Raw genomic sequence first — 22,214 nt, 5'->3', positions numbered from 1 at the left:
GCTCATCTATAGCACCATGCCCAAGCTTGGCCCCCTGATTCTGCAAACTGTTCCACATGGAAAGACTGCTGCACCTTCACAGAGCCCCCTTGACTTTAGTGGGGCTCTGCCCATGCAGGTCAGCTTGCAGGATCAGGATTTTCTATTGTATTCTGTATGGTTGTGTGCCATGCCGTGAGTGTGTAGCTGGATCCGTTGACTAAATTCAATAGAATATCATTATTTGTCTGTGTCAGGGCTTAATTAGATTGGCTAAAAGGAAATCAAATATAAAGGGGTGCATCTGAAAGGTTTTTATTTTGTACAGAGTCTCATGAGTTTTCCAAGAGGTGGTAGTGCAGATTGCAGGGCTATGCTGATATTGGTTTAGTTATTGGGACAGTTGATTGACAGTCACGTAAGTGGTTTGGGATTCTCATAAGAGAGTTAAGAAGCAAGCCAAAGTTGAAACAGAATTCCAGGCATTTTCACACAGCCTGTCAGTTCCTGGCTGTGCTCTGTCTGGGTTGGAAGTGCCGTGCTTGTAAAATTGATTTGGATAATAAATCTAGTCAGATGGGAAGATGTGTTTTTTTTTCTTTTCTTATTTTTTCCTATTTTTCGTTTCTGGTTGTGTTACTGAGTCTTTCATTTTGTATATCTCCTCCTTCTGACATAGTTGTTTGGTTCCTTAAAAGATTAGTTGCATATTCTCCTGGGAGGAGATGTAAATATGAAATGGTGATTTTTACAAATTGTACTTGAGTATTTCTAAGACAAGACGAGCAGAGATGATGTTCTTCACTTGGTTAAACACATCTTCTCCTAGAGTGATTTAGCTGTTCTTGCTTTTCCATCATTATGTAACGTGTATTTTTACACCGCTTTAGGCATTTTGTTGTTTAAAAAAAAATTACTTGAACATTGTGCTCATTTTTTAAAAACAAGGTTCCCAGGTTCAGAACAAAGCTGAACATTAGCTATTGTGAGATTGTGTAGATAATATTAAAGGTTTGGTGCTGTACTACATAGTCTCCTACCTTTTTATATGAAGGAGCTTATGTGCAAAATAGAAGCATGAGAAATTTAAAATATATTTGATTTTTACACGAAACAGTGCTAGCAAAAGGTGGAATATTTGCTAACATTCAGTAGTACAGTTGCTTGCCATCTGTATTAAAGTTTGTAAATATGAGAGTAATGTTAGCTCATTAAAAGGGCTGCTGACCCTTCTGAGATGCTAGGAACTCTTTCTTGCCTGAGACCTGCATTCCTGTTCTCCTATAGACATCAATGTTTTAGAAGTATCTATTAAAGGAATATATACATCCTACAGAACTTTGCTTCAGGCATTCTGCAGCACATTAACAAGATGGGGGTGGGAAAAATGCCTGGTGGACCCAGTGCCATCAGACCAGCTTAGACATCATAAAAATGGACGTTTCTCAAAGGAGATGTAAAATGAAAGTGCATTTTCAGCACATCAATTATATTCAAGCAAGAGGGAATACACTAATAGATATTTTAACTTAATAACTGTGGAAGTTTTAAAGTTAACTGCATGTGAATCTTTTCAAATAATGATTTATTGCCAGTTAGCTAACTGGGAAATTCTCGTCTCCTACATTCCGATGTTGGATCAGAGTCTATCACATCTAGTATTTGGTGTTCAGCATTGGCCAATATTGAATGGGCCAGATGCAAGTGTTCCCCACTTTTCCACCTCCTCCATAATGTGCCTGGCAAGTTGTGCATTGCTGTACATGGAAGGAAAATATATTCCTTTCTGGGCCATACCATGCAGCACTTAGTTTACATGAGTTTAAATTACCCATATTTTATCAAGGATTTGTTTACTTGTACCCTACCATCCAGAACATCAGATCACTTTTATAGCTCATAAAATAATCCAGTTCTTTTAAAAGCTAGTGTGTACGGGACAGTTTGCTTCTCCTTTGGCAATGAATTCCACAGGCTGACTACACACAGTGGTCCTGATCCTACTATCTTAGCTCACGTGAGTAACCTCATGCTGTGCAAGGAATTGTTTTATTAGTTTGTCGTATATGTACAGGAAAGTTATAGGGTTAAATTCTGCTTCAAAATTTTTTTAGGTAAATATAACCTGTATAAAATATTAGTGATGGAAATACAGAGGTAGATGTAAGTAAATGTTTCTGTATTTTTTCTTTTCTTTTTTCCTTTTATTGTAGGGCTCTTGTCATTCTAATTATATATGTATATATTAGTTCATAGCATTTGCTAATTTTATTGATTCATTTAATTAAAACCAACACAAAGAAACCTAAGTAACACTAAAATTAAAATTCCCCAAACTCTACAAAACTGAACTAAATATAAATTAATCTAAGAACACAGTTTGTACCAAGTGGGGATTGAATGCCCCACTAAACTTCTGGTACACTGATGTGTGTGTACAGTCAAAACCTTTTAATCCCTGGACTCTAAATCCATTGGAGCTGACACAGGGGCACTGGTAGGTGGAGGAAAACTGCCTAAGGAGGTAGCCAGAATACTGCCCTCACTCTGCTTATCAAAGTAGTCTGAAGTTTTATCACTAACCAAATGTTAGCAGAGGCAAAAAATGCCTTCTTCCATTGCCAGCGTCCTGGGAAATTCTTCTTGGACAACGTTTTAGCCACAGTGCTCAATGGCCCTTGGCTATATGGAGCAGCCTGTCAGAGGAGATTAGAATGAACCCAAAGTTGACTGTATTTTGAACATGAAGCACACCATAGTACTAGTTTTGACCAAAGCTGTCCTGCAAGTACTGAACATGAAAAAGAAACAAACAAAGCTAACTCCCCAGCAAGTGTAACCAGCAAGATATTAAGGGAGATGGAGAGTAGAATCCACTCTGGTCAGTTCTGTGTAAATCTTAATCTTGGAAACGATGGATGGTCTAGAAATTCCTTAGGTAGGTAGGTTGTATAATTTTGTAACTAGGCCAAATAGGCAGTGGCGGATTAGCCACTGGGCCAACAGGGCCCGGGCCCAGGGGCCCCAGCCAACTGTGGGGCCCTGGAAAAAAATCTGCTGCCAGGCGCTGTAAGCCCAGAGCCCTGGCCCCCAGGTGGGCAGGGCGAGGGAAGCCCCCATGTCCTGACCCTGCTCCGCAGCAGCAGCGCCGGGTGGGGGAAGCCCTCATGCCCCAACCCTCTTCCCCAGCAGCAGCACCGCCGGGCAGACGGGGCAGGGGAGGACCCCCCCCAGCGGCCCCCAATCCCAGCAGAAGCCACGGGACGGGGAAGCCCCAGTGCCCCCCACCCATCCCTGGCAGAAGCCACGGGGCGGCAGGGGAAGTCCCCGTCCCCAACCCTGCTCTCCAGCAGAAGCGCCGGGCGGGCAAGGCGGGAGAAGCCTCAGTGCCCAGAAATGTGGGCGGTGGTGGGGGAAGCCCCAGCACCCGGACCCCTGTGTTGGCCCCCGTGGTGCAGGGACAGAGCTTCTCTGGTCTTGGGGCCGCAATGGGGGTAGGGCAGAACGGAGCAAAAGGGGTTGGGGGGGTGGAATGGGGAGGACCCTGGGTGGAACAAGGATGGGCCCTGCCCCCAGGGAAGGGGCAGAAAGGGGTGGCAGAAGGAGCGGAAAGGGGCGGAGTCAGAGGCAGAAGCAGTGGGGAGGGGCTCCCCACTTGCTCTGGTCCAGGGCTCCAGGAAACCTTAATCTGCCTCAGCAAATAGGTAACTTTAGTCCCAGACTGGCCGTTAGGACCAAACCTTGCTCATAGTCGCTGCAGAAACCTAAATGTTCGTCCTCCATTAGATATCTCCGACAATGTGATCCAAAGCTGTCACATCTCAAACCCGGCAAAACCCCCATAAACTGCTATGCTGTACCCTTTGTTCAGTTATGTCTATTATTACCAAGAGGTTAGATTCTAAACGAAATAAAATGGGGTGCAAAAATTCGAAACATTTCAGAATATACTAGCAGTTAAAACAGAGGGTTAAGACAAGCAAGGACTCCTGGGTACAATCGCTGCCAGAGTTTTGGGGTGTGACCTTGTGCAGGTCACTCAAATCTGTGCCTTTGGTTCTCCACCAGTGCATAATTCATTAATACTACTCTCTGAATAAAGCGGAGGTGTATTATATTTCTGTATCCTGAGTACTTCATCTCTTGATACTAGAAGACATGTCGGTGCCCTGTTCCTGCTGGTTGCAGAAAGACTCATTTAAGTCACAGATGCTTGGAGAGGGTCCCATCTTTGTATTCAGAACTGTTGAAAGACCTTTGCACATGCCCTGATGGGATTTTTAGAATTTGTGTCAAGAAAAAAAATTATATGGGACAGGTTAGCTGATGATTGGCGTTGTCTCCAGCACTGACTAGGGGTAGCTAACCCTGCTTTATTTGTAGAAACTCTGGTGTCTAGCAAAAAAACTGTTTAGGGTTTTGTTCTGGCAAAATTGCAGAAGTAATGTAAAAATTGTCAAACGCAGCTTTGATGGAGAAAATAACTCTATCAGCAATCAAATGGGGGAAAAAGACAGATTGGTGTTATACACATGCATTAATGTGGTTATGATATAAGAAGACTCAGACAGGATGTCATTACTAAATCAGCATTTTTCAGATTGCATTGTATATCTATAGGCTCTTTCCTTTGTCAAAGTTTTAAAGAGAAGACGCTAAATACACAAAGCAAGAGACTTGTATATTTGTTTGTCTTTGGCCTGATGCTTGTTACAATGATCATTGTACTAAATTTAGCCTCTTGCTAAATTTTTGCATTTTTAATTTTGTTTTTTTGTTTTTAATGAAAAATCAATAAAGCAAAAACAAAACAATAACCCAAAGTCAATGCTGCTTTCCTATCTCCCGTGGGTTTGGTCAGGCTTTGTTAATTAATGCTTTCTGAGCACTATGCGATCCTCGGATGTAAGATGCTGTAAAAGTCCAAAAATTGAATATCAGGCATGCCATATGTCTGCTCTTGGCTGTGACATGCCTCTTATGCTGTGTACATTGTGTTCTGAAACAGTTACATAACAGGAATATAGGATCAAGATTATCTCTGTCACAAATGATAAGACTACATATCTATGTAATCTGTTTATTGGTTTATGAATCTCAGGTCCTCCAGGGAGTGTCACAAATCCACATGATATCCCTGAATGATTTTATATTTGGATATCTGGTTCTGCTGAAAGATGGATACAATAGAAATGTCAGCCAGTCAGTTCGCTTCTGGTGAATGGAGGACACTCCTGTTTTCATATAAGGTGTTTCTTACTTCTAAGTGTCTAGAACATCTTAGGGAAGATAGTTATAGAAAATGAGTATTTTTTGTGTGTGCTCAAAATCAATCCTGTTTTTGATTCAACACTCATGTAATACTTGTAGATTCACACAGTCTCTCCCAAGTAGGATTTTCCTCACATGGGAACGTTTAAGTCCTGCACCAACTCTGAACTGTGCCCACTTGAGAGGAGTTAATTGGGGTGAATGTTGTGAAGACCATTCATCAGTTCTAATGGGGGAGAGGGGTTTGGCTGATATGCAGATACATTGGATAAAATTAAAAACTGTCCCATGGGAACAGTCATATTCAGAATTGGAAACGGCGGGGGGTGTTACGGATAAGGTTCTGTTAGTACTGCAGTAGGGCTGCCAAAATAAAACAGTGGTGCAGAAAAGAACTCTGGTTACGTCTCCAAAGCGTGAACATCTCTTTTACACTCGCTCGTCACAGTCCTGGGATGTTTTTTTTTTTTTTTTTTTTTTGTCCTCACCATGCAGTTCTTTAATCCCTTTTTACAGCCCCAGCAATTAGTGATGCACACACTTGTTACACCCATCTAAATGTCCTGGGTTCAAAAGTTGAATTCACACCCAAACATTACTGGACTAATGTTCTGCTTAGACGTGTGTGTGTGTGTGAGAGAAAGAATAGAAAGTCCATTTAGACAATAATGGGGAAATGGTGCAGAGAGGGTAACAAACAGGGATACGCTGTGTAGAAAGTAGAGGGAAGAGGAAAAAATACCTGGAGTATCAGTACAGTGGGTGAAATCTTAGCTCTATTGAAATCAATAGCAAAGCTTCCATTGTCATCCAATATTATGTATTTATTTATTTGTTTTGTGGTATGCATAGTTGCTCTAGTCATGGACCTGGCCACTTACTTCCCTTTGGGTAGAAAAACAAGTTTAAAAAATATTGACTCCCTCTTGGGATAAAAAAGATTTTTGGGTGAACTCAGACTAATTATACGAATCTAAAAAGGTTGAAGTTCACGAAACCCAAAGCTCTATCCTTACATCATTCTGTCTTTATTAGATTTTCACAAGGAAAAATATTTATCTTCAGATTTTCTTTTTAAATTCAAGTTTGTAAAATATATGAGAGAGATGTATATAAAAACTCAAAAATTTTCCAATATACTTACCATGTTGGATAGAATACTGTTTGGATTATATACTCTACATTCAAGCCTCTAAACCATAGGAAAGAGTGCAGTGTAGAACCTATTAAAACCACAAATTATCGCTCTTTGATATGAAAGTAAGGTAAATATATCAATAAACAAAAGCAGTAGGCATAATTATCCTTTCACTATTATAACGACAGCTGCTAAAAAATCCCCTTTGGACTTTTTTTGGACAATACCTGTGCTGAGCGGAAGATACCTGTATCATCACTGAGTTTGTACATTAGAGACTTTTAATGGCTACATTTCATTAGCTTTTTTGCACCACTCCAGTGGTGAAAGTTACTGAATAGCTCCGTAGCCGCAGGAAAAACACATTTACACAATGCTCAAAGCTGACACTGGGTCATAAACGGAGAACCTCTATTTTAGACTATAGGGAGAACATTGTTACAGGAACAATATTAGAAATGTTTGCATTGCTGATGAGCATATAACACTGTGGCAGTACAGCTGAAGAAAATGGATACTTCCTGCTTCAGAAACACCTTGCTAAAAGGAGCTTTGGAGGAACGTCGTTCCAAACTGGTGAATCAGACTGTTTTAGGACTTGCTCCTAATATGTTTGTGCCAATTCATGTATATGAGCTGTAGGCACTGACTAAAAGAACAGATGATTGAAGCAATATTTAAACATTATCAATATGAATGACTGTCTGCAATTGGTTTATAACACAAGGATTATTTAACCTTACATGGTGGTTAACTACAAATCTTCCTCTCTCTTTTTTTTCTTTTTAGAATCAAGTTTTTTACTGGGAAATGCCCAGATTGTGGACTGGCCTGTAGTTTATAGTAATGACGGTTTTTGTAAACTCTCTGGATATCATCGAGCTGACGTCATGCAGAAGAGTAGCACTTGCAGGTATGTAGCCTCTGTATATTTACAAACTAATTATTTATATGGAGTGAAAATTAGTACTCTGCTCAAATGTTTAAATGATCTTGAAAGCCTTAATTTAAAAATGATCTGTTAAAAGTTTGCAAAATTACCAATAAACTATTTAAGGTACCAGTGCAATCAATAGAATTTATAACTATAAAGGTTGGATCCTGCACAGTGCTGAGTACCTTGTCTCTGATCCAGCAAAGCACTTAAACACGTGGTTAACTGTATGCATGAGTAGTTCCATTGACCTCAATAGATCCACTGAAGTCAATGGAACTGATCGAGTTCTTAAAGTTTAGTACATGCTTATGTGCTTTTGCTGGATCAGGGCCAGACTGCTCAGCATGTTGTAGGATTGAGCTATAAATGAAAAGAGAATATTTCCGATGATAATATAGATTTGTTTTTACTTTATAACATTTACCAATGAATATATTTTCTGCCATCCATGTTTTGAAAAAAACAAGCTAGTTCTTCCTTTAATTAGCTTCCAGGTCCTGAGTTCAGGAATTTGTGACTTGTCTTGTAACAGCTGTTGATGGTATAAACGTTCTGAGCAAGGCAGGAATGAAGAAAAATCTTCCGTGGAAAAGGAAAATTTTAGAGACTCTGGGCTAGGTTCTCTTTTGCCTTGGAATTGCTCCTGATTTACACCAGTATCAGTGAGGTCACAATCGGGCCCTGTAATGAATTTGAAAGAGACGTGCAGACATGGTAGGATATTTAAAAATTGGGTTTTAGTACACACAAGTGGAAGATTTTTAATAGTTTCGCTCTAGTTGACTCACAAGAGGCCTACCCCCATGAGCACACTGAGGTGCAAACTGCACTCTCTATCACCATCAGGACAGTTACCCCTAGGAGCAGGTGGATGTACTGTCACCCCTTGTCTGGTGGTCTGCCAGGAGAAGCCAATTTTAATTTATGGCCGGACATCCATCCTAGCCTCCTCAACTGAGTGCCTGGGAGATGCTCCGGGAGAGCGCTGAATCCCTGGGAGATGCTTTCTGTGGACTGGGTTAGCCAACTCCAAGCCCCATAAAGCATGTGCACCAACAATCCTGGCAGAGCGGCTGCTGCCCGGGGCCTACACCTGGTTATACTGCTGGTAACTGAAGCAACCCAGGGAGCAAATCTGACTCTATATGTGCGGTACGTTAACTACCATTCCATTTTCACCAAGAGGCAACAAGCGCATTGCTAATGGGAAAACGTAGCCTGCTCTGCTTTTCTCTATTGAGGAGGAGGGGAAACCTGTGGAATCCAAGATTCCTGAAAGTATTCAGGCTTCCTATTGCAGACAATGGTATAGGAACAAGCTTGTGATGTTACCATGCAATATTGAATACAGGCAATAGCAAGCAAGTTTACAAACTCATGGGGGCTGACGGAGACAACCTCGTCACAGCCATCCCAGATGCACTGATAGAATTGCCCTGTTGCACTCCCATGAACACATCTACGTTTTCTTTGTACTGAAACACATCTATATAAGCTACTTGCTGCCAGCTGAACCTCTTTCCACGGCTCTGAATTAAAACCATTACAAGTACAGAACAGAAATATAAGAACATTTTAGTTAAACACCTTTGAAACATGAGGACTTATGAATTCTCCTATTAAAAATACCCCCTCAATTATACTTCAGATAGTGAAGGTGCCAAAAGGTTTGTTGCCTAGCAGTGTTTTTGTGCATGTTTATGTGCTATGGGTATAACATGTGGAGCAGTCTCCCACCTTTTCTCTCTAAGGATGTAAAAGTTTATATGGGGTTAAATTCACCCCTATGGAGAGAGCCAGCATGAGGCCTGTGCACCATTTAAGTCCCTCGTAAGCCCTGTTTCAATGATGAAAATGGTCCATGGATGTTGGGTATGTTGGCACTGGAGCTGGAAGGTATAACTCAAGTGGACATACCCGCACTAGCTCTGATGCTATTTGAGCTGGAAATTACATCTTCCAGCTCCAGAATAGACACCTCCATTGTATTGGCCCTCTTCACCAGGCCACTCTTATGTTACTCCTGAGTAGGAGGTTAGTAGGGTAGACAGGGCTGCTTTCTAATATAGACTCCATTTTTTTCTCTTCATAGAATCATAGAATATCAGGGTTGGAAGGGACCTCAGGAGGTCATCTAGTCCAACCCCCTGCTCAAAGCAGGACCAATTCCCAACTAAATCATCCCAGCCAGGGCTTTGTCAAGCCTGACCTTAAAAACCGGTAAGGAAGGAGATTCCATCACCTCCCTAGGTAACCCATTCCAGTCACTTCCAACTACCCATCCACTTTAGAGTCTGTCTATTTAGCAACCACCTTTTCATTCAAAGACTGGGTCAGACTCTTTTCTATGCCTTATCCTTAGCCGGTTGAGTTACACTGAGCAGTGTGGTGATTTCCACATGCCCCAGGGTCTCGGAATGCTGCCTCAGCAGAAATTCCAGTCTTTGCTGGTACATGGGGTATAAGACTGGGATCGAAAACTTATCCAACAGGTTTAACGTCCAATGCATGCCTTTTCAGACAGGAACAGTTTTGAAGCTACTCTCTAATAAAAAGTTGTGCTGCTGTATGAAACAGAGAACAGTTTTTGGGTGGACTGTGGCTTTTTGGGTTTACTCACTTGAGCGTGTGGTGTTGAGGGTGAGAAATACAGTAGATGACATCAAAGAGGGATTGTGAAGATGATAGCCAATAAATGTCTGTTTTTTTGATAGATGGTGTAATTTTAATCAACATGATACATAAGATTTTATTTTCTAAATTGGGTTCTCAATCTACATGTGATAAGACTGATTGCTACATCATGTGTCCCCAAAATGGAATTATTTGATATATAGCATAGCATTAGCTGGATTAAAGCAAAGCAGATTTCTGATGCTATGGGATCAGAGTGCTATGGTGCTACATTTATATTGCTTTTCAGGACAAAAATGTATACACATACAGAGAGATACATAATGTAAAACTTTTCAGACTCTAGGCTCTGATTCTTGGGGTGCAGTTTAGCTGTGCTTGGTGCAGGTCCTGAGTGTGGTGGAGGACAAAGATAGTTTTATTCCACTATTGTGGCTGTCAGTTTGAAGGTGGGCCAGTTTGTCCCCCGGTTTAAGTTAGAGCAGACATGAGGCTGCTGTAAAACTTATGCCTGGCTGCTGGCAGCCCCAAGTGGCTATTCCAGCAGCTGGGAATAGCTAGAGTATAGAGATGCACCCACAGTGATGGCCCTCACACCAGGGGCCTCGACATTAGCGCTACACCACTTGGGGCTACCTCCTATGCAATAGCAGTTCCCACCTGGCCAGATCGACTGGCTTTATGGCACATTGTAGCAGCTGAGCGGTACAAAGTACCCAGAGTGGAGATGAGAATTGGGCAACCAGAGCTTTGAGCTATAGGGATATAAATATGTTTTTGATTGGCACATATCACACCAGAAATTGTGTGCTTAATTGTGCACACAATAGCATTGTCACACACACACACACACACACACACACACACACACACACACACACACACACACACACACACACACACACACACACACAATTTTTCAGCAGGTGGAAACTTGTGAGTTGATGAATATTGTGTCCCAATGAAATTACAACTGGGATGGCCTAAGGGGCAGCTGCAGTTTCAGCATATTTAGGCTGCAATTGCACATGCAAACCTTCTTTACTTCCAGTTGCACTAGGAGCTTAAATTGCACTTAGATAAATATTTCTCTTGTATTTATATGTGCTCATGCAAATTTAGATCTTACTGAGTAAATTAAAAGAATTGGCTGTTATAAAACCTTTCTGAAAATGATACGGTATTGTTAGTAGTATTCTCAAAATATCATTTCAATGGTCATTGGTAGCCATTGATTCCTCTGTGCAAGAACTCATGAAAACACACACCCATTGAACACTTGGTTAGCAGAGGTGCCCCAAGCATTGTACATTTGGCATTGTCTGGAGGCTGCTCCATTCCTCTCTTTGGCTTACCTGTCTCCACAGAGCTTGGCTCAGGCCTGGGTGTGGCCCACAGTTTTCAGAGGAAACCTGAGCTTTCCAGGGTTCCCTTAACATTTTGAATGAGTCTGTGTGCCCCGGCGGAACCGTACACAAAGGGACCACAGCTCTTTATTGAACCAGTTGTTTACAGGCAGCATTATCAGGGAAACTGCTGCACTATTCTAATTCAGTGTCTCAGGGGAGTGAGGGAAACATTCACTCCTGGTTTGATCTATTGCTGTTTAAAGTTGGATGAAAAATCTGTGGGTAAAATCCTGGCTCTGTTGAAGTCAATGGCAAAACTCCCATTGACTTCAGTAGGGCCAGGATTTCACCCCTGTATGTCTAGTGAATGGACGTCAGTGTTCAAGAATAATTAAACTTGACATTGAGATGGTTTCTCATTTACACTAAAGGCCCCTTATACTGTCAGGGCTGCACAAAGAGGCCTTGTTGTGAATGAGAATCAGGCCTGTGGCGTTTCCATTGAGGTTCTTTATAAAGGATGCTGTGCTTTAACTTGCAGACTTTTGAAGCTTCTAATTCGCGAGTTGGTGGCCATTGTTCATTTTGGGTGAATCCTTTTCAAGCTGGCATTGGCCAGCATAATGCTGTTGTGCCCCTTTTCATCTAATGCCCCTTGATAAACAGGGTTGTAATTTTGGTTTAGGATCCTGCCATGCTTTGCCATTCACCCAGCCTTCAGCAGGACCAGCTCCAGGGTTTTTGCCGCCCCAAGTGGTGGCAAAAAAAAAGTCGCAATCGCGATCGGCGGCACTCCAGCGGCAGCTCCACCGCACCACTTTCTTCTTTGGCGGGAATTCGGCAGCAGGTGCTTCCCTCCGAGAGGGACCCGCAACCAAATTGCCGCCGAAGAGCCCCTTCCCCTTCCCCTTGCTTGCTGGGCTGGTGCCTGGAGCCGGCCCTGGCCTTCAGAACCTCACAGAATTATCCATTAGCATGAACAGGACACTACTGGTGACACCACCAGCAGCTCTCTGAAACTGACTAGGAATACAAGAATCCTGTGCCCACTCAGAACTGCATTGTATTGAATGGCTCTTCTGTTTCAGGGGGTGCTTGGGAGGGAGATAAGAACACAGACAAGATAAATAAAAATTGACCTGCTTAAGAAAGAGAAAAATTTGTCTAAAGTTGCTCCTTTCTGTGACTATCTCAGTGAGTCTTATGTGTCTGCGATATGTCCATTGTGTAGATTGTAAGATCCCCAGCATGGGGTGGTCTTGATATTTGTCTTGTATAGTGTGCTGTCGACGCTTGACAAGTAATAAATAACAACAACAAGTGGCAGAGGAAGATAGTGTGATTGATAAAGGAGTAGGGATGGGAGTCCCCCTGGTTTAAAAAAAAAAAAAAAAGGGACAGTCAAAATTAAATTAAGTCTGTGATAAACAGAGATCTTATGTAACTTGTATGGCAGAGTTGCTTTGTAAGTTCCCTGTGCACCTGATATTAAAAACTGTCCATTGAAAAGTTTAGTTATTGCAGCACAAGACCTTAAAATGTTTCCTTACATGTGAAAATATTGTAAGATTTGAACTTTAGAGATTGACTGCTGTCATAAACTGATTTTCATGTAAACATACAGTTGATTGATCATATTCAGCAGGGTTGTATAGTTACTCCTTAATACCTAATATCCCCACTATACAAGATGCTGAATACAGCTAGTCATTATACCTCTAATTAATATTGATTGTTTCTGCACTTATAAACCACATAAACACTTGAGCAGAATCTTTTTTCTGTAGTCTCGTACTAAGGGGGAAATTGTTTTAAATCTCTGGAACAACATAACAGAAAATTCAGTTGCATGATACATTGTGCTAAACCTCTCGGGTCATATTTTTGTTTTGCCCTGTCAGTGCATTAAAGATGACAGATTAAAAAGAAATGAAACATTCTAACCTTAGTTGTTGTCACCTCAAATGTAAATGTATAAAACATTATTAGCTGAACTTCTAAATAGAAAACAAGTCATTTGAAAATATTCTGTCTGCAGTATGTTGTGGAATTATCTGAAAGACTGCCATGTATTAATAGAAGTTGGATTCTAGGTTGGTGGTGAATTCAGAAAATGATGACATTATTGAGTGGTATCTTGTAGAACTCAGCGGATTTGGTAAAACAGATTGCTGGCATCAATCATCACAGAAAAGTCCAGTAGCATCTCTTTAATAATTTGTGCTGGTGACTTAGTAATGACATATACTATATCAGTGCCTGCCTTTGTTTTGCTGTGCATAACTTCCTTTAGTATCCCACAAATATTATAGGACGTTTTTCATCTACAGGCCAGATTCTGATCCCATTACTCGCACTGAGTAGCACCTTACTCTGCGAGTATCCTCTTGACCCAGTAGAACTACTGTACTGGTGTGAAAAACTGCTTACCAGTAGTGAGTAAGGAGTTCACAGTCCGGCCCTAACACAGTCAAGTCACTAACAACTTCAGTGTTCTTGTTTTGTTGTTTCTTGCAGCATAAGTGTAAAATAAATCTCAGTTTACTGAAGCTCTGAAGGTTTGTCAATCAATAAAAGAAAAACTTCTTTTAAACTGCAGAGACACTGGTAGCCTTATTTCCTCTTTATCTTTAATTTTCATGGAGGTTTCTGTTGTGGGTTTCCATTCAAACTCAAAATGCCTGTGAACAAAGAAAAGGGCAATTAAAAGTATGTTCATCCAAGTGTTTGACAGCTTTTATTCTATCTTCCCTTTTTCTTGCAGTTCTTTAATTGGAGATCTGCGTAGAACAGTCTGCATTGATTTTTGGCCCTGGGGAAGAATAACCATGGGGGCTCAGATGTTCTCTTATGAAATTCAGTCTTTTAGGGTTTGTCTCTACTGCAGCTGGAAGGTGTGATTTCCCACCCAGGTAACTCCCCGCTAGCTCAGTTTGAGCTGGTGCACTAAAAATAGCAGTGCGGACATGGCAGCATGTTTGGCAGCTCGGGCTAGCCCCCTGAGTCCAAGCCTGCCTGGGCTGCTGCTGTGGGCCAAGCTCGGGCTGCGATGCCCACACGGCTGTTTTTAGCACACTAGCTCAAGCTGGACTAGCGTGAGTCTGTCTACCCACACTGTGAATCACACTTCTCAGTCAGGTCAGCACACAGGTGTTTGGGAGCCTGGGGCAAAATCTGAAACTGAGGCTCTCCCACCTTCCAAAAAACTTGTCCCTGAGAGGAGGACCTGGGGAGCAGTGGCATATTGGAGAGGTGCCACCCCCGCAACCCCACAGTGCTGGCTTCTGTCCTACGGGGCTGGGCCCAGCTCCCTGCTTCAGGTGTTGTGACGTGGCTCACGGGCTTGCAGCACCACTTGGGCCTGCTTTGAGCAGGGGATTGGACTAGATGACCTCCTGAGGTCCCTTCCAACCCTGATATTCTATTTTATATTCTACCACTCAGTTTGGACTGGTGGCCCCTCCATTGCGGAGGAGCTGCTGGGCCAAACCTGAATGGTGCTGCAATCCCACGCATTAGTTTTTCTTGCGTCCTCCTTTCCCCCAGGTGGCCCTGCTCCCAGCTGCAGTGTAGACATACCCTTAGAAGTAAAGTCAATGGAGCGGTGCCCACTTATACCAGCCTCCTTTTGAAAAACTCCAGTGAAGAAGCTTAGGCAGTCTGTTCCATTGTCCTACAGTTCTTACAGCTAGGAAGTTTTTCCTGAGATTTAATCTAGATCTGCTATGCTGTAGTTTGAATCCATTGCCTCTTGTCCTGCCCTCTGAGACAAGAGAGGACAGCTTTTCTCCCATCTTTTTTATGGCAGCCTTTTAAGTATCTGAAGACCACTATCATATCTCCCCCCTCCACCCAATCTCCTCTTTTCCAAACTAAACATACCCAGTTCCCTCAGCCTTTGCTCATATGGCTCATATTCCATCCCTTTGATCATCTTTGTCTCTTGCCTCTGGATCCTTTCCAGTTTCTCTGCATCCTTTCTATACATTGGTGCCTAAGACTGGACACAGTATTCCAGCTGAGGCCTAACCAGCACTGAGTAGAGTGGTACTATCACCTCCCGTGACACGCATGCTATGCCTCTGTTAATGCAATCTAAAATTGCATTTGCTTTATTTGCAACAGCATCACATTGCTGACTCATGCTGAGGTTGTGATCCACCACAACTCCCAGATCCTTCTGAGCAGTGCTGCTGCCAAGTCAGTTTCCCCCCCATTCTGTATTTGTGTGTTTGGTTTTTCTTCCCGAAGTGTAGCACCTTACATGTGTCTTTGCTGAATGTCATTTTGTTGTCTATAGCCCAGTTCTTCAATTTATCAAGATCCCTCTGAATGTGAGCTCTATCCTCCAAAATATTGGCAACCCCTACTAGCTTTGTGTCACCCGCAAACTTGATCAGTATTCTCTCCATACTTTCATCCAGGTCATTAATAAAGGTGTTAAACAGCACCGGACCCAGAACAGATCCCTGTGGGAACCCCCCAATTATGTATCCACTTAATGGTAGTTCCGTCGAACCCACATTTATCCAGCTTACTTATCAGAATATCATGTGGGACTGTGACAAAAGCGTTGCTGAAGTCCAGGTATATTATGTCCATCACATTCCCCCTATCCACCAAATCAGTTATTCTGTCAAAGAAGGAAATCAAGCTGGTTTGGCATGATTTGTTCTTGGTAAATCCATGCTGGCTGCTAGTGATTACCCCTTCATCCTCCAGGTATTCACAAATTGAATGTTTATACATTGCTGTAGTAGCTTACTAGGTATCGAGGATTGGCTGACTGCTCTATAGTTCCCCGGCGCCTCCTTTTTCCCCTTTTCAAAAGTGGACGCTATGTTAGCCTTTCTCCAGTCTTCTGGGACCTCTCCTGTCATCCACAAGTTTGTAAATATTATTGCCAGTGGCTCCAAGATTTTTTCAGCTAATTCTTTCAGTACCCTTGTGTGCATAGCATCTGGCCCTGCTGATTTGAATCCATTCAAATTGGTCAGAAGATCTGATGTGTTCTTTACTTATCCCAATCTGCATCCCTTCCCCTTTATTATCTATGGTAACTTCACTAGTCATCTGGTCACCTGTTAATTTTTGTGAGAAGACTGAAGCAAAGTAGATATTGAGAAGCTCTGCCTTCCTATCATCTTCTGTTTCCAGCTCACCTTCTCCATTGAGCAGCGGACCCACACCATCCTTAAGTTTGCATTTATACCCGGTTAGTGGAGGGGAGGAGGAGGAATGTACAGATGCATTTTAGTACTTTTTCCAAACAGTGTGATACAAAAATTAATTGAATAACATGAAATAAGTAAATGTATTTGCATATTTATTAAAAGAGTTGCATAATAGTCTAGCAGTTTGGTTTCTTAACTTGTGCAATAAAAAGGAAATCCATAAAGTTCTATTTTATTCCACAAGTTAGGCAAGTGAGGTAAATATAATGTGAGTAAACCTCAGAGGAGTTTAACGGAGTTTTGCACATTTACATCAGCACAGAGAATTTGAACCAGGGATGCCCTTCCATTGAAATTCACCCTGCCAATATGAATGTCAGGTGCTGGCACTTATATAATTGATGTTGGGAATGCACTATTTGAAAGGTGTCGTGTTGAACAGGGTAGCTGGGGAATTGATCCAGCAAGGCACTTAGGCACATCTCTAACTTGAAGCGTGTGAGTTGTCCCAGTGACTTCTTTCCCACTCACATGGGATAAATGCTAACTTGACTTGACTTCAGTGGGACAATTCGTGCTTTTAAAAGTTGTGCTGGATTGGGGAATTTATTTGCAAGAGAATTGCAGCCTTTATTTCTTGTAGGTGAAATCCTGTCTTGATTCATAATCAGACCTTTATAAGTAAACTCTGATTACCTGAATGTCTTGGGGTACCTCTGGATAATTTTAGAGAATGGAACTTTGGTCCCTGTCTGAATTTTGGATTCAGGGCATGGAAGCAAATTTTGGGTAACTCAACATTCTCATAACTGATGCTTGGATCATCAGGATTTATCTGTAGTGGATTCCATTCTGCCTCACAAGTCTAAGGGGTTCTAAGAGGATTTGAGAATTTGCATGGCTTTTGTTGAGTTTTCTTCTCCACTTTATCATTTTGTCACTGTAGCATTTTTACGTGTTGCCCCAGTGGTAGTAATAGGACATGCTTTTGTATATTGTCAGCTCTTTTTTTTAACACTCTAGCCTTGAATGTATACCTAGAAAGTCACTTATATAAAACGTAAAATGACAGCACATAAATCTTTCTTACAATAAATAAGCAGCCACAATTGTTTGCTTTATAGGTTCCATGGCAATCTTGGAATACCATAAATGTTGAAATGAGGTGTAACTCATAGTTACATTTCAGTGGATGACAATTACAGCATAGCCAATGTTTCTAAGTTGTTACTTGAGTGTGACAAAAAACAGAAATGGATTTTTCTTTTCCAGTTTTATGTATGGGGAACTGACGGATAAGAAGACCATTGAAAAAGTCAGACAGACTTTTGACAACTATGAGTCAAACTGCTTTGAAATTCTTCTGTACAAGAAAAACAGTATGTATAACAGTATGTATGCAACTGGTGGTAATTGACAGTATATTTTTAGAATGAATAATTGAGCAATACCAATTTTACTTTTAGCATTTGTGCGGGAGTTTGGGGCAAGGTTTTAAAAGTGACTAGTGATTTTGGGTGCCTTAATATTTGAATGGGCAACTTGAGACCCCTTAAAAGGGTCTGGTTTTTAGCGGGTGGGTGCTCAGCACTTTCTGAAAGTCTGGCCCCTTTAAAATGCCTCAGGTGAGGACCCCAGAAACACAACTCATTTTTGAAACTTTTGGGGTATATGAAGGTGATCAAACTAGGTACATTGGTAGGAAGCACTGTGCGAGGTGCTCCATGCAGATCGGAGAATTCCCTCAATCATGAGCTGGAACACTCATGTCCCAGATGTCTATGGTCCTGTCACTTGTGCCTACTGATCTGATGGCTCTATGATGCGTAGAGATACCCATTAGGAACTTGGCTGAGACCACCAAACATAAGACCCAGTCAAGAATTAGTTCAAGGTTATTAGAAGGCAGAGGACAATGTAGTAACTCAACAATGTGACCAATTCTCTCCTTTAGCTGGCTGGCCTCTCCAGCAGGTTTCAAGAACTGGAGATGATTTTACTTCAGAGTCAGGTTGCCACCACATATTGCTATCCTAGTCTTTCTCTGTAGGTGTTTATGCTGCTCCTGTGCATTGTTCTTGTTCATCAACATTTAACATGATACTGGACAAAATCTGTCAGTTGTGGATTGGCTGGCAGAGTTTACAGACTGTGTTTTTAACTCTTACAGTCCCTCTTTTTTTTTTTATGCTTGGACTTAATCACTATTCAAAGAATGCTGCTGCCATGAGATCCTGGAAGCTTGACCCAGTAACTTGCACGTTCATTCGGTTGTGTGAGGCCAGCTAATATAGGCCCTAGCCTTGTAAGCTGCGCTCCACAGGCAGACCCCTATGCCTGCATGGAGTAGCTTGCAGGATTGGGTCCATAGCTTTTCCTAGTGTACTTCAGTTGCAGAAAAAATGTGCACTATAGGAAAGGGCAAATCGTGTTCCAGGGCCTCATCCAATAGTTGTGCTATATGTTAGTACAAACACTTCTGTCTCTCATAACTATGAACAGAGGATTTAAGACAATGCTGCTCCCTGAGATTGTACCTGCTACGACTTCCTGAAATTATACGTGTGTTCTTTATACTTTAATTCCAGTTTCCCTTTTTAGGAGAAATCATCCCATCCTTTGCCTTGCACACACTTAAGCAGTAATAAATTATCCTAAGATTCCTCAAATTCTGCCCACCCCGAAGTATTTTAGCAAACTTTTCCATTAAAAGAAGAACAATTGCAGCTCTCACTTCCAATATTGCTGCAGGTGTCTTGACATGTCCTGTGAATGACACCATTCTGGTCTCTGGCATATGGTCATGTCTGTTCTTTTGCTTTTCTGCTGCTCTGCTCTTTTGTCCGTGTACTCTGCCTGATTGCTCCCACATGTTAGGAAATTGTCCTGAGATGGGTTTGCCCTGCATTTCTCCACTGGAAGAGGCTTCTAGTGTTGCCGCACCCTGTTTCCAGCTGGTAACAGAATGGATACCTGGCAATCAACTCTCTTTGCTATTGGGTTATCTTATTAAAAATAAGCTGAAGTGGCAGCTCCTGGTTAACAGGTGTCAGTCTTTCATTAAATTCCTTTCCCTTTTATTTTTAAATAGAAAAGCTAAAAGCTTTCTCCTGATCTCTTTTCCATATCAGGCCAATGGCTTTTGCTTAGAGAATATCCCCTGCTTGAGTGGATTGCCTCTCAATAAATCCCTGAAACACAGCTTCCTCATTAAAACCTTCAGCTGTGCCCAGATTTCCAGCTCTTCTGTCTATAGTTTTTATACGATATGCAGGATAGTGGAAGGATTTTGTAATAAGAAAATATCCAAGTACAGTCCATAGGGTCATTCTCTGTTCAGTCTTGGATCGGATCCCATCCGTAAATTCAATCTCTCTTGCTCTCTCTCCTCTTCCCCAAAAGCCAAGAATTAAGACTCCTTTTGGTACTAACACTTTAACTGGCCGACTTCTGTCTCAGCAAATGCGTTGTCCAGCACTTGGTTCTACCCAGTCGTAATCTGTACCTGGCTTCCTGCAGATTGGCAAAACGTGACCTCACTGCAAAAGCACATGTTAAGGTTAACACTGTAGCGAAAAATAGGTAGTGTACGTTTCTTCTAGAACACCTGCAGGAAATACAGACTGTTACCAGATTGAGGGGTTTCAGTTTATTCCCACTGGTGGCCAGGTGTGTCACCAGCCTTCTGCTCTGAGTTCACTGCACTTTCATAGACCAAGCATGAGAACGTCCAGTGTTCATTTCAACCCCCACTCTGTGCCTAGCAGTGCTGTGTGTTCTTGCTCATGAGTTGTGTAGGTTTTTCTCCTGAGAGACTCTTTTGGTAGCAACTGAGATTTGTTTGGCTTTTCCTTTGCCTCCAGCATAGTGAGAGATATTATCCAGGGGCTGCTGCTTTCAGGCATTATCCTCAGGATTGCTGCCCTCAGGCACTGACTTAGCATTTTAAGCTTGCTGGTATGAGGACTGCCTGGTTTCCTTGTGTTTATTAGAGTGCCTTCTGCTTTTTAATTAGTTACTTGTCTAAAGAGCTGCACATTACAAACCTCTTAGAAGCCAGTGTTCAGGTCTGTAAATCTTGAGTTGGCCATTGGGAGTTGAAATAATGGAGCAGTCAGCACAATGTCCCTGGAATAAACCCTAAACCACAGGCCTTCCCTGTGCTTGTACCACTTACTGCTATTGTACTGGTTTAATCACAAACAGTTCAGTGTAGCCACGGTGAATTGCAGTTTTGACCTTGTCTACACTAGTCCTATGCTAAACCATTTTATTGCAGTGCCCTCTGGGCACCTATTCTGCAGTTTCTGGTACAACTCCAGAAGCAATGCATGGTGGGAGATTTTCAAAGGCCAATGGTGCATTGTGGGTGGACTAGTCTGTGTCCATACTGGCACCAAAACAGTTCAGACTGAAAACAATTTTTAACCAGGGTGGAAGCATGTCTAATCCAAATGGCATTGTGCATTCTGCTAAGCCATCCTCCAGCATGAGGTCTGAAGATGCTCGAAAGAAGTGGATGCCTGTGAAGTAGCCGATGCTGCCCTGTTTTTGGTCCTTCAGTAGCCTCTGTGAGGAATGTTGAGACATTACGCTGCGGATCTATGGAACCACAGTTAGACCAGCTCTGCTGAATGGAAGTGAAATGTGGGCACAGAGGAAAGCTGAAGAATGTTGGAATGATGTTTTCCATTCTCGTGGTCTCCGTCCATTCAGCTGTGTGTGTGTGTGTTGGGGGAGGGTATGGTCTGGTGATTAGCCCAGAAAACAGGGAGGCAGGATGGCTGAGCTCATCTCTCAAGCGTTCTTTTTTACGTGTGGAAGAGTATCAAATCGGGGACATGGCACATTTGACAGAATCATCCTAATTTACAGAGAAATTAAAAAATGTTTTAAACAAAATCTAAAGCTTGTTTTTTAAAGATGACCAGCAAAGGAAAAAACGTAGGTGTCTTTGCCATTTTGTTTTGATTCTCTGTGATGAGTAACATGGATCGTCAAGGTTTTCCTCTCGCCTTGTTTATTACTTTAGAAATATCAGAAAGTTTTGCATACCCCGAGGATGAGACCCACCCAGACTCCAAAGGGGGTGAAGAATGATAGGGAGAGACCAGGCTAAAGGGGGGACAGTAAAACAGTGTTATGGCAAAAATTGTTTGGGGTTCTTCCTTTGGTTACTTGTGGTAGTTAATTGGATTGCTAGCATTTTCTCATTTTAATGTGCGTGTGAATATATTATAGACCCAAACAAACATGGCAAAAGTACAGCTATCTAGAAATGGTTTTCAGATAAATGCATGTAATACAGCATTTAAACCATGAAATGCCCCATGTAGGAGTTGTGGAAAGCTGGTGTTCTATCACATGCCCTGGTTTCTTTCTCTCTTCTCCAGGAACCCCGGTTTGGTTCTACATGCAAATTGCACCTATAAGAAACGAACATGAAAAAGTGGTTTTATTCCTGTGCACTTTTAAAGATATCACTTTGTTCAAACAACCAATTGAAGATGATTCAACAAAAGGTAATTTTTAAAATAAATTATTATTAATGTTAAAATACACATATTCAAGTTGAACCTCAGAGCAGAAGCAAACAATGAATGTGAAGTGTTTCTTGGCTTCAGGAAATACTTAGCAATGTGTAAGAGTTCGGACATCATTCTGCTACGCTTGTGGTATAAAACTCTAAGATCAAGCACTATGTATGTAACATTAATTAACAACATGCTGCA

At 41.9% G+C, this 22,214-nt stretch overlaps 1 protein-coding gene across 1 annotated transcript in view; it reads left to right on the top strand.

Moving 5' to 3' along the window:
* KCNH5 (potassium voltage-gated channel subfamily H member 5) overlaps nucleotides 1–22,214 on the top strand; it is a 219,763-nt gene that overhangs the window by 8,769 nt on the left and 188,780 nt on the right. Inside the window, exons 2-4 of the mRNA XM_065403569.1 lie at nucleotides 7,178–7,301; nucleotides 17,755–17,861; nucleotides 21,876–22,004. Coding sequence (XP_065259641.1) covers nucleotides 7,178–7,301; nucleotides 17,755–17,861; nucleotides 21,876–22,004 — 360 coding nt within the window. The remainder of the gene's footprint in view (nucleotides 1–7,177; nucleotides 7,302–17,754; nucleotides 17,862–21,875; nucleotides 22,005–22,214) is intronic.

Source organism: Emys orbicularis, chromosome 4, assembly GCF_028017835.1.
Source record: "Emys orbicularis isolate rEmyOrb1 chromosome 4, rEmyOrb1.hap1, whole genome shotgun sequence".
Lineage (NCBI taxonomy): Eukaryota > Metazoa > Chordata > Testudines > Emydidae > Emys > Emys orbicularis.
Note: the sequence above shows the minus strand (reverse complement) of the source record. Positions and strands in the feature narration are given on the sequence as shown.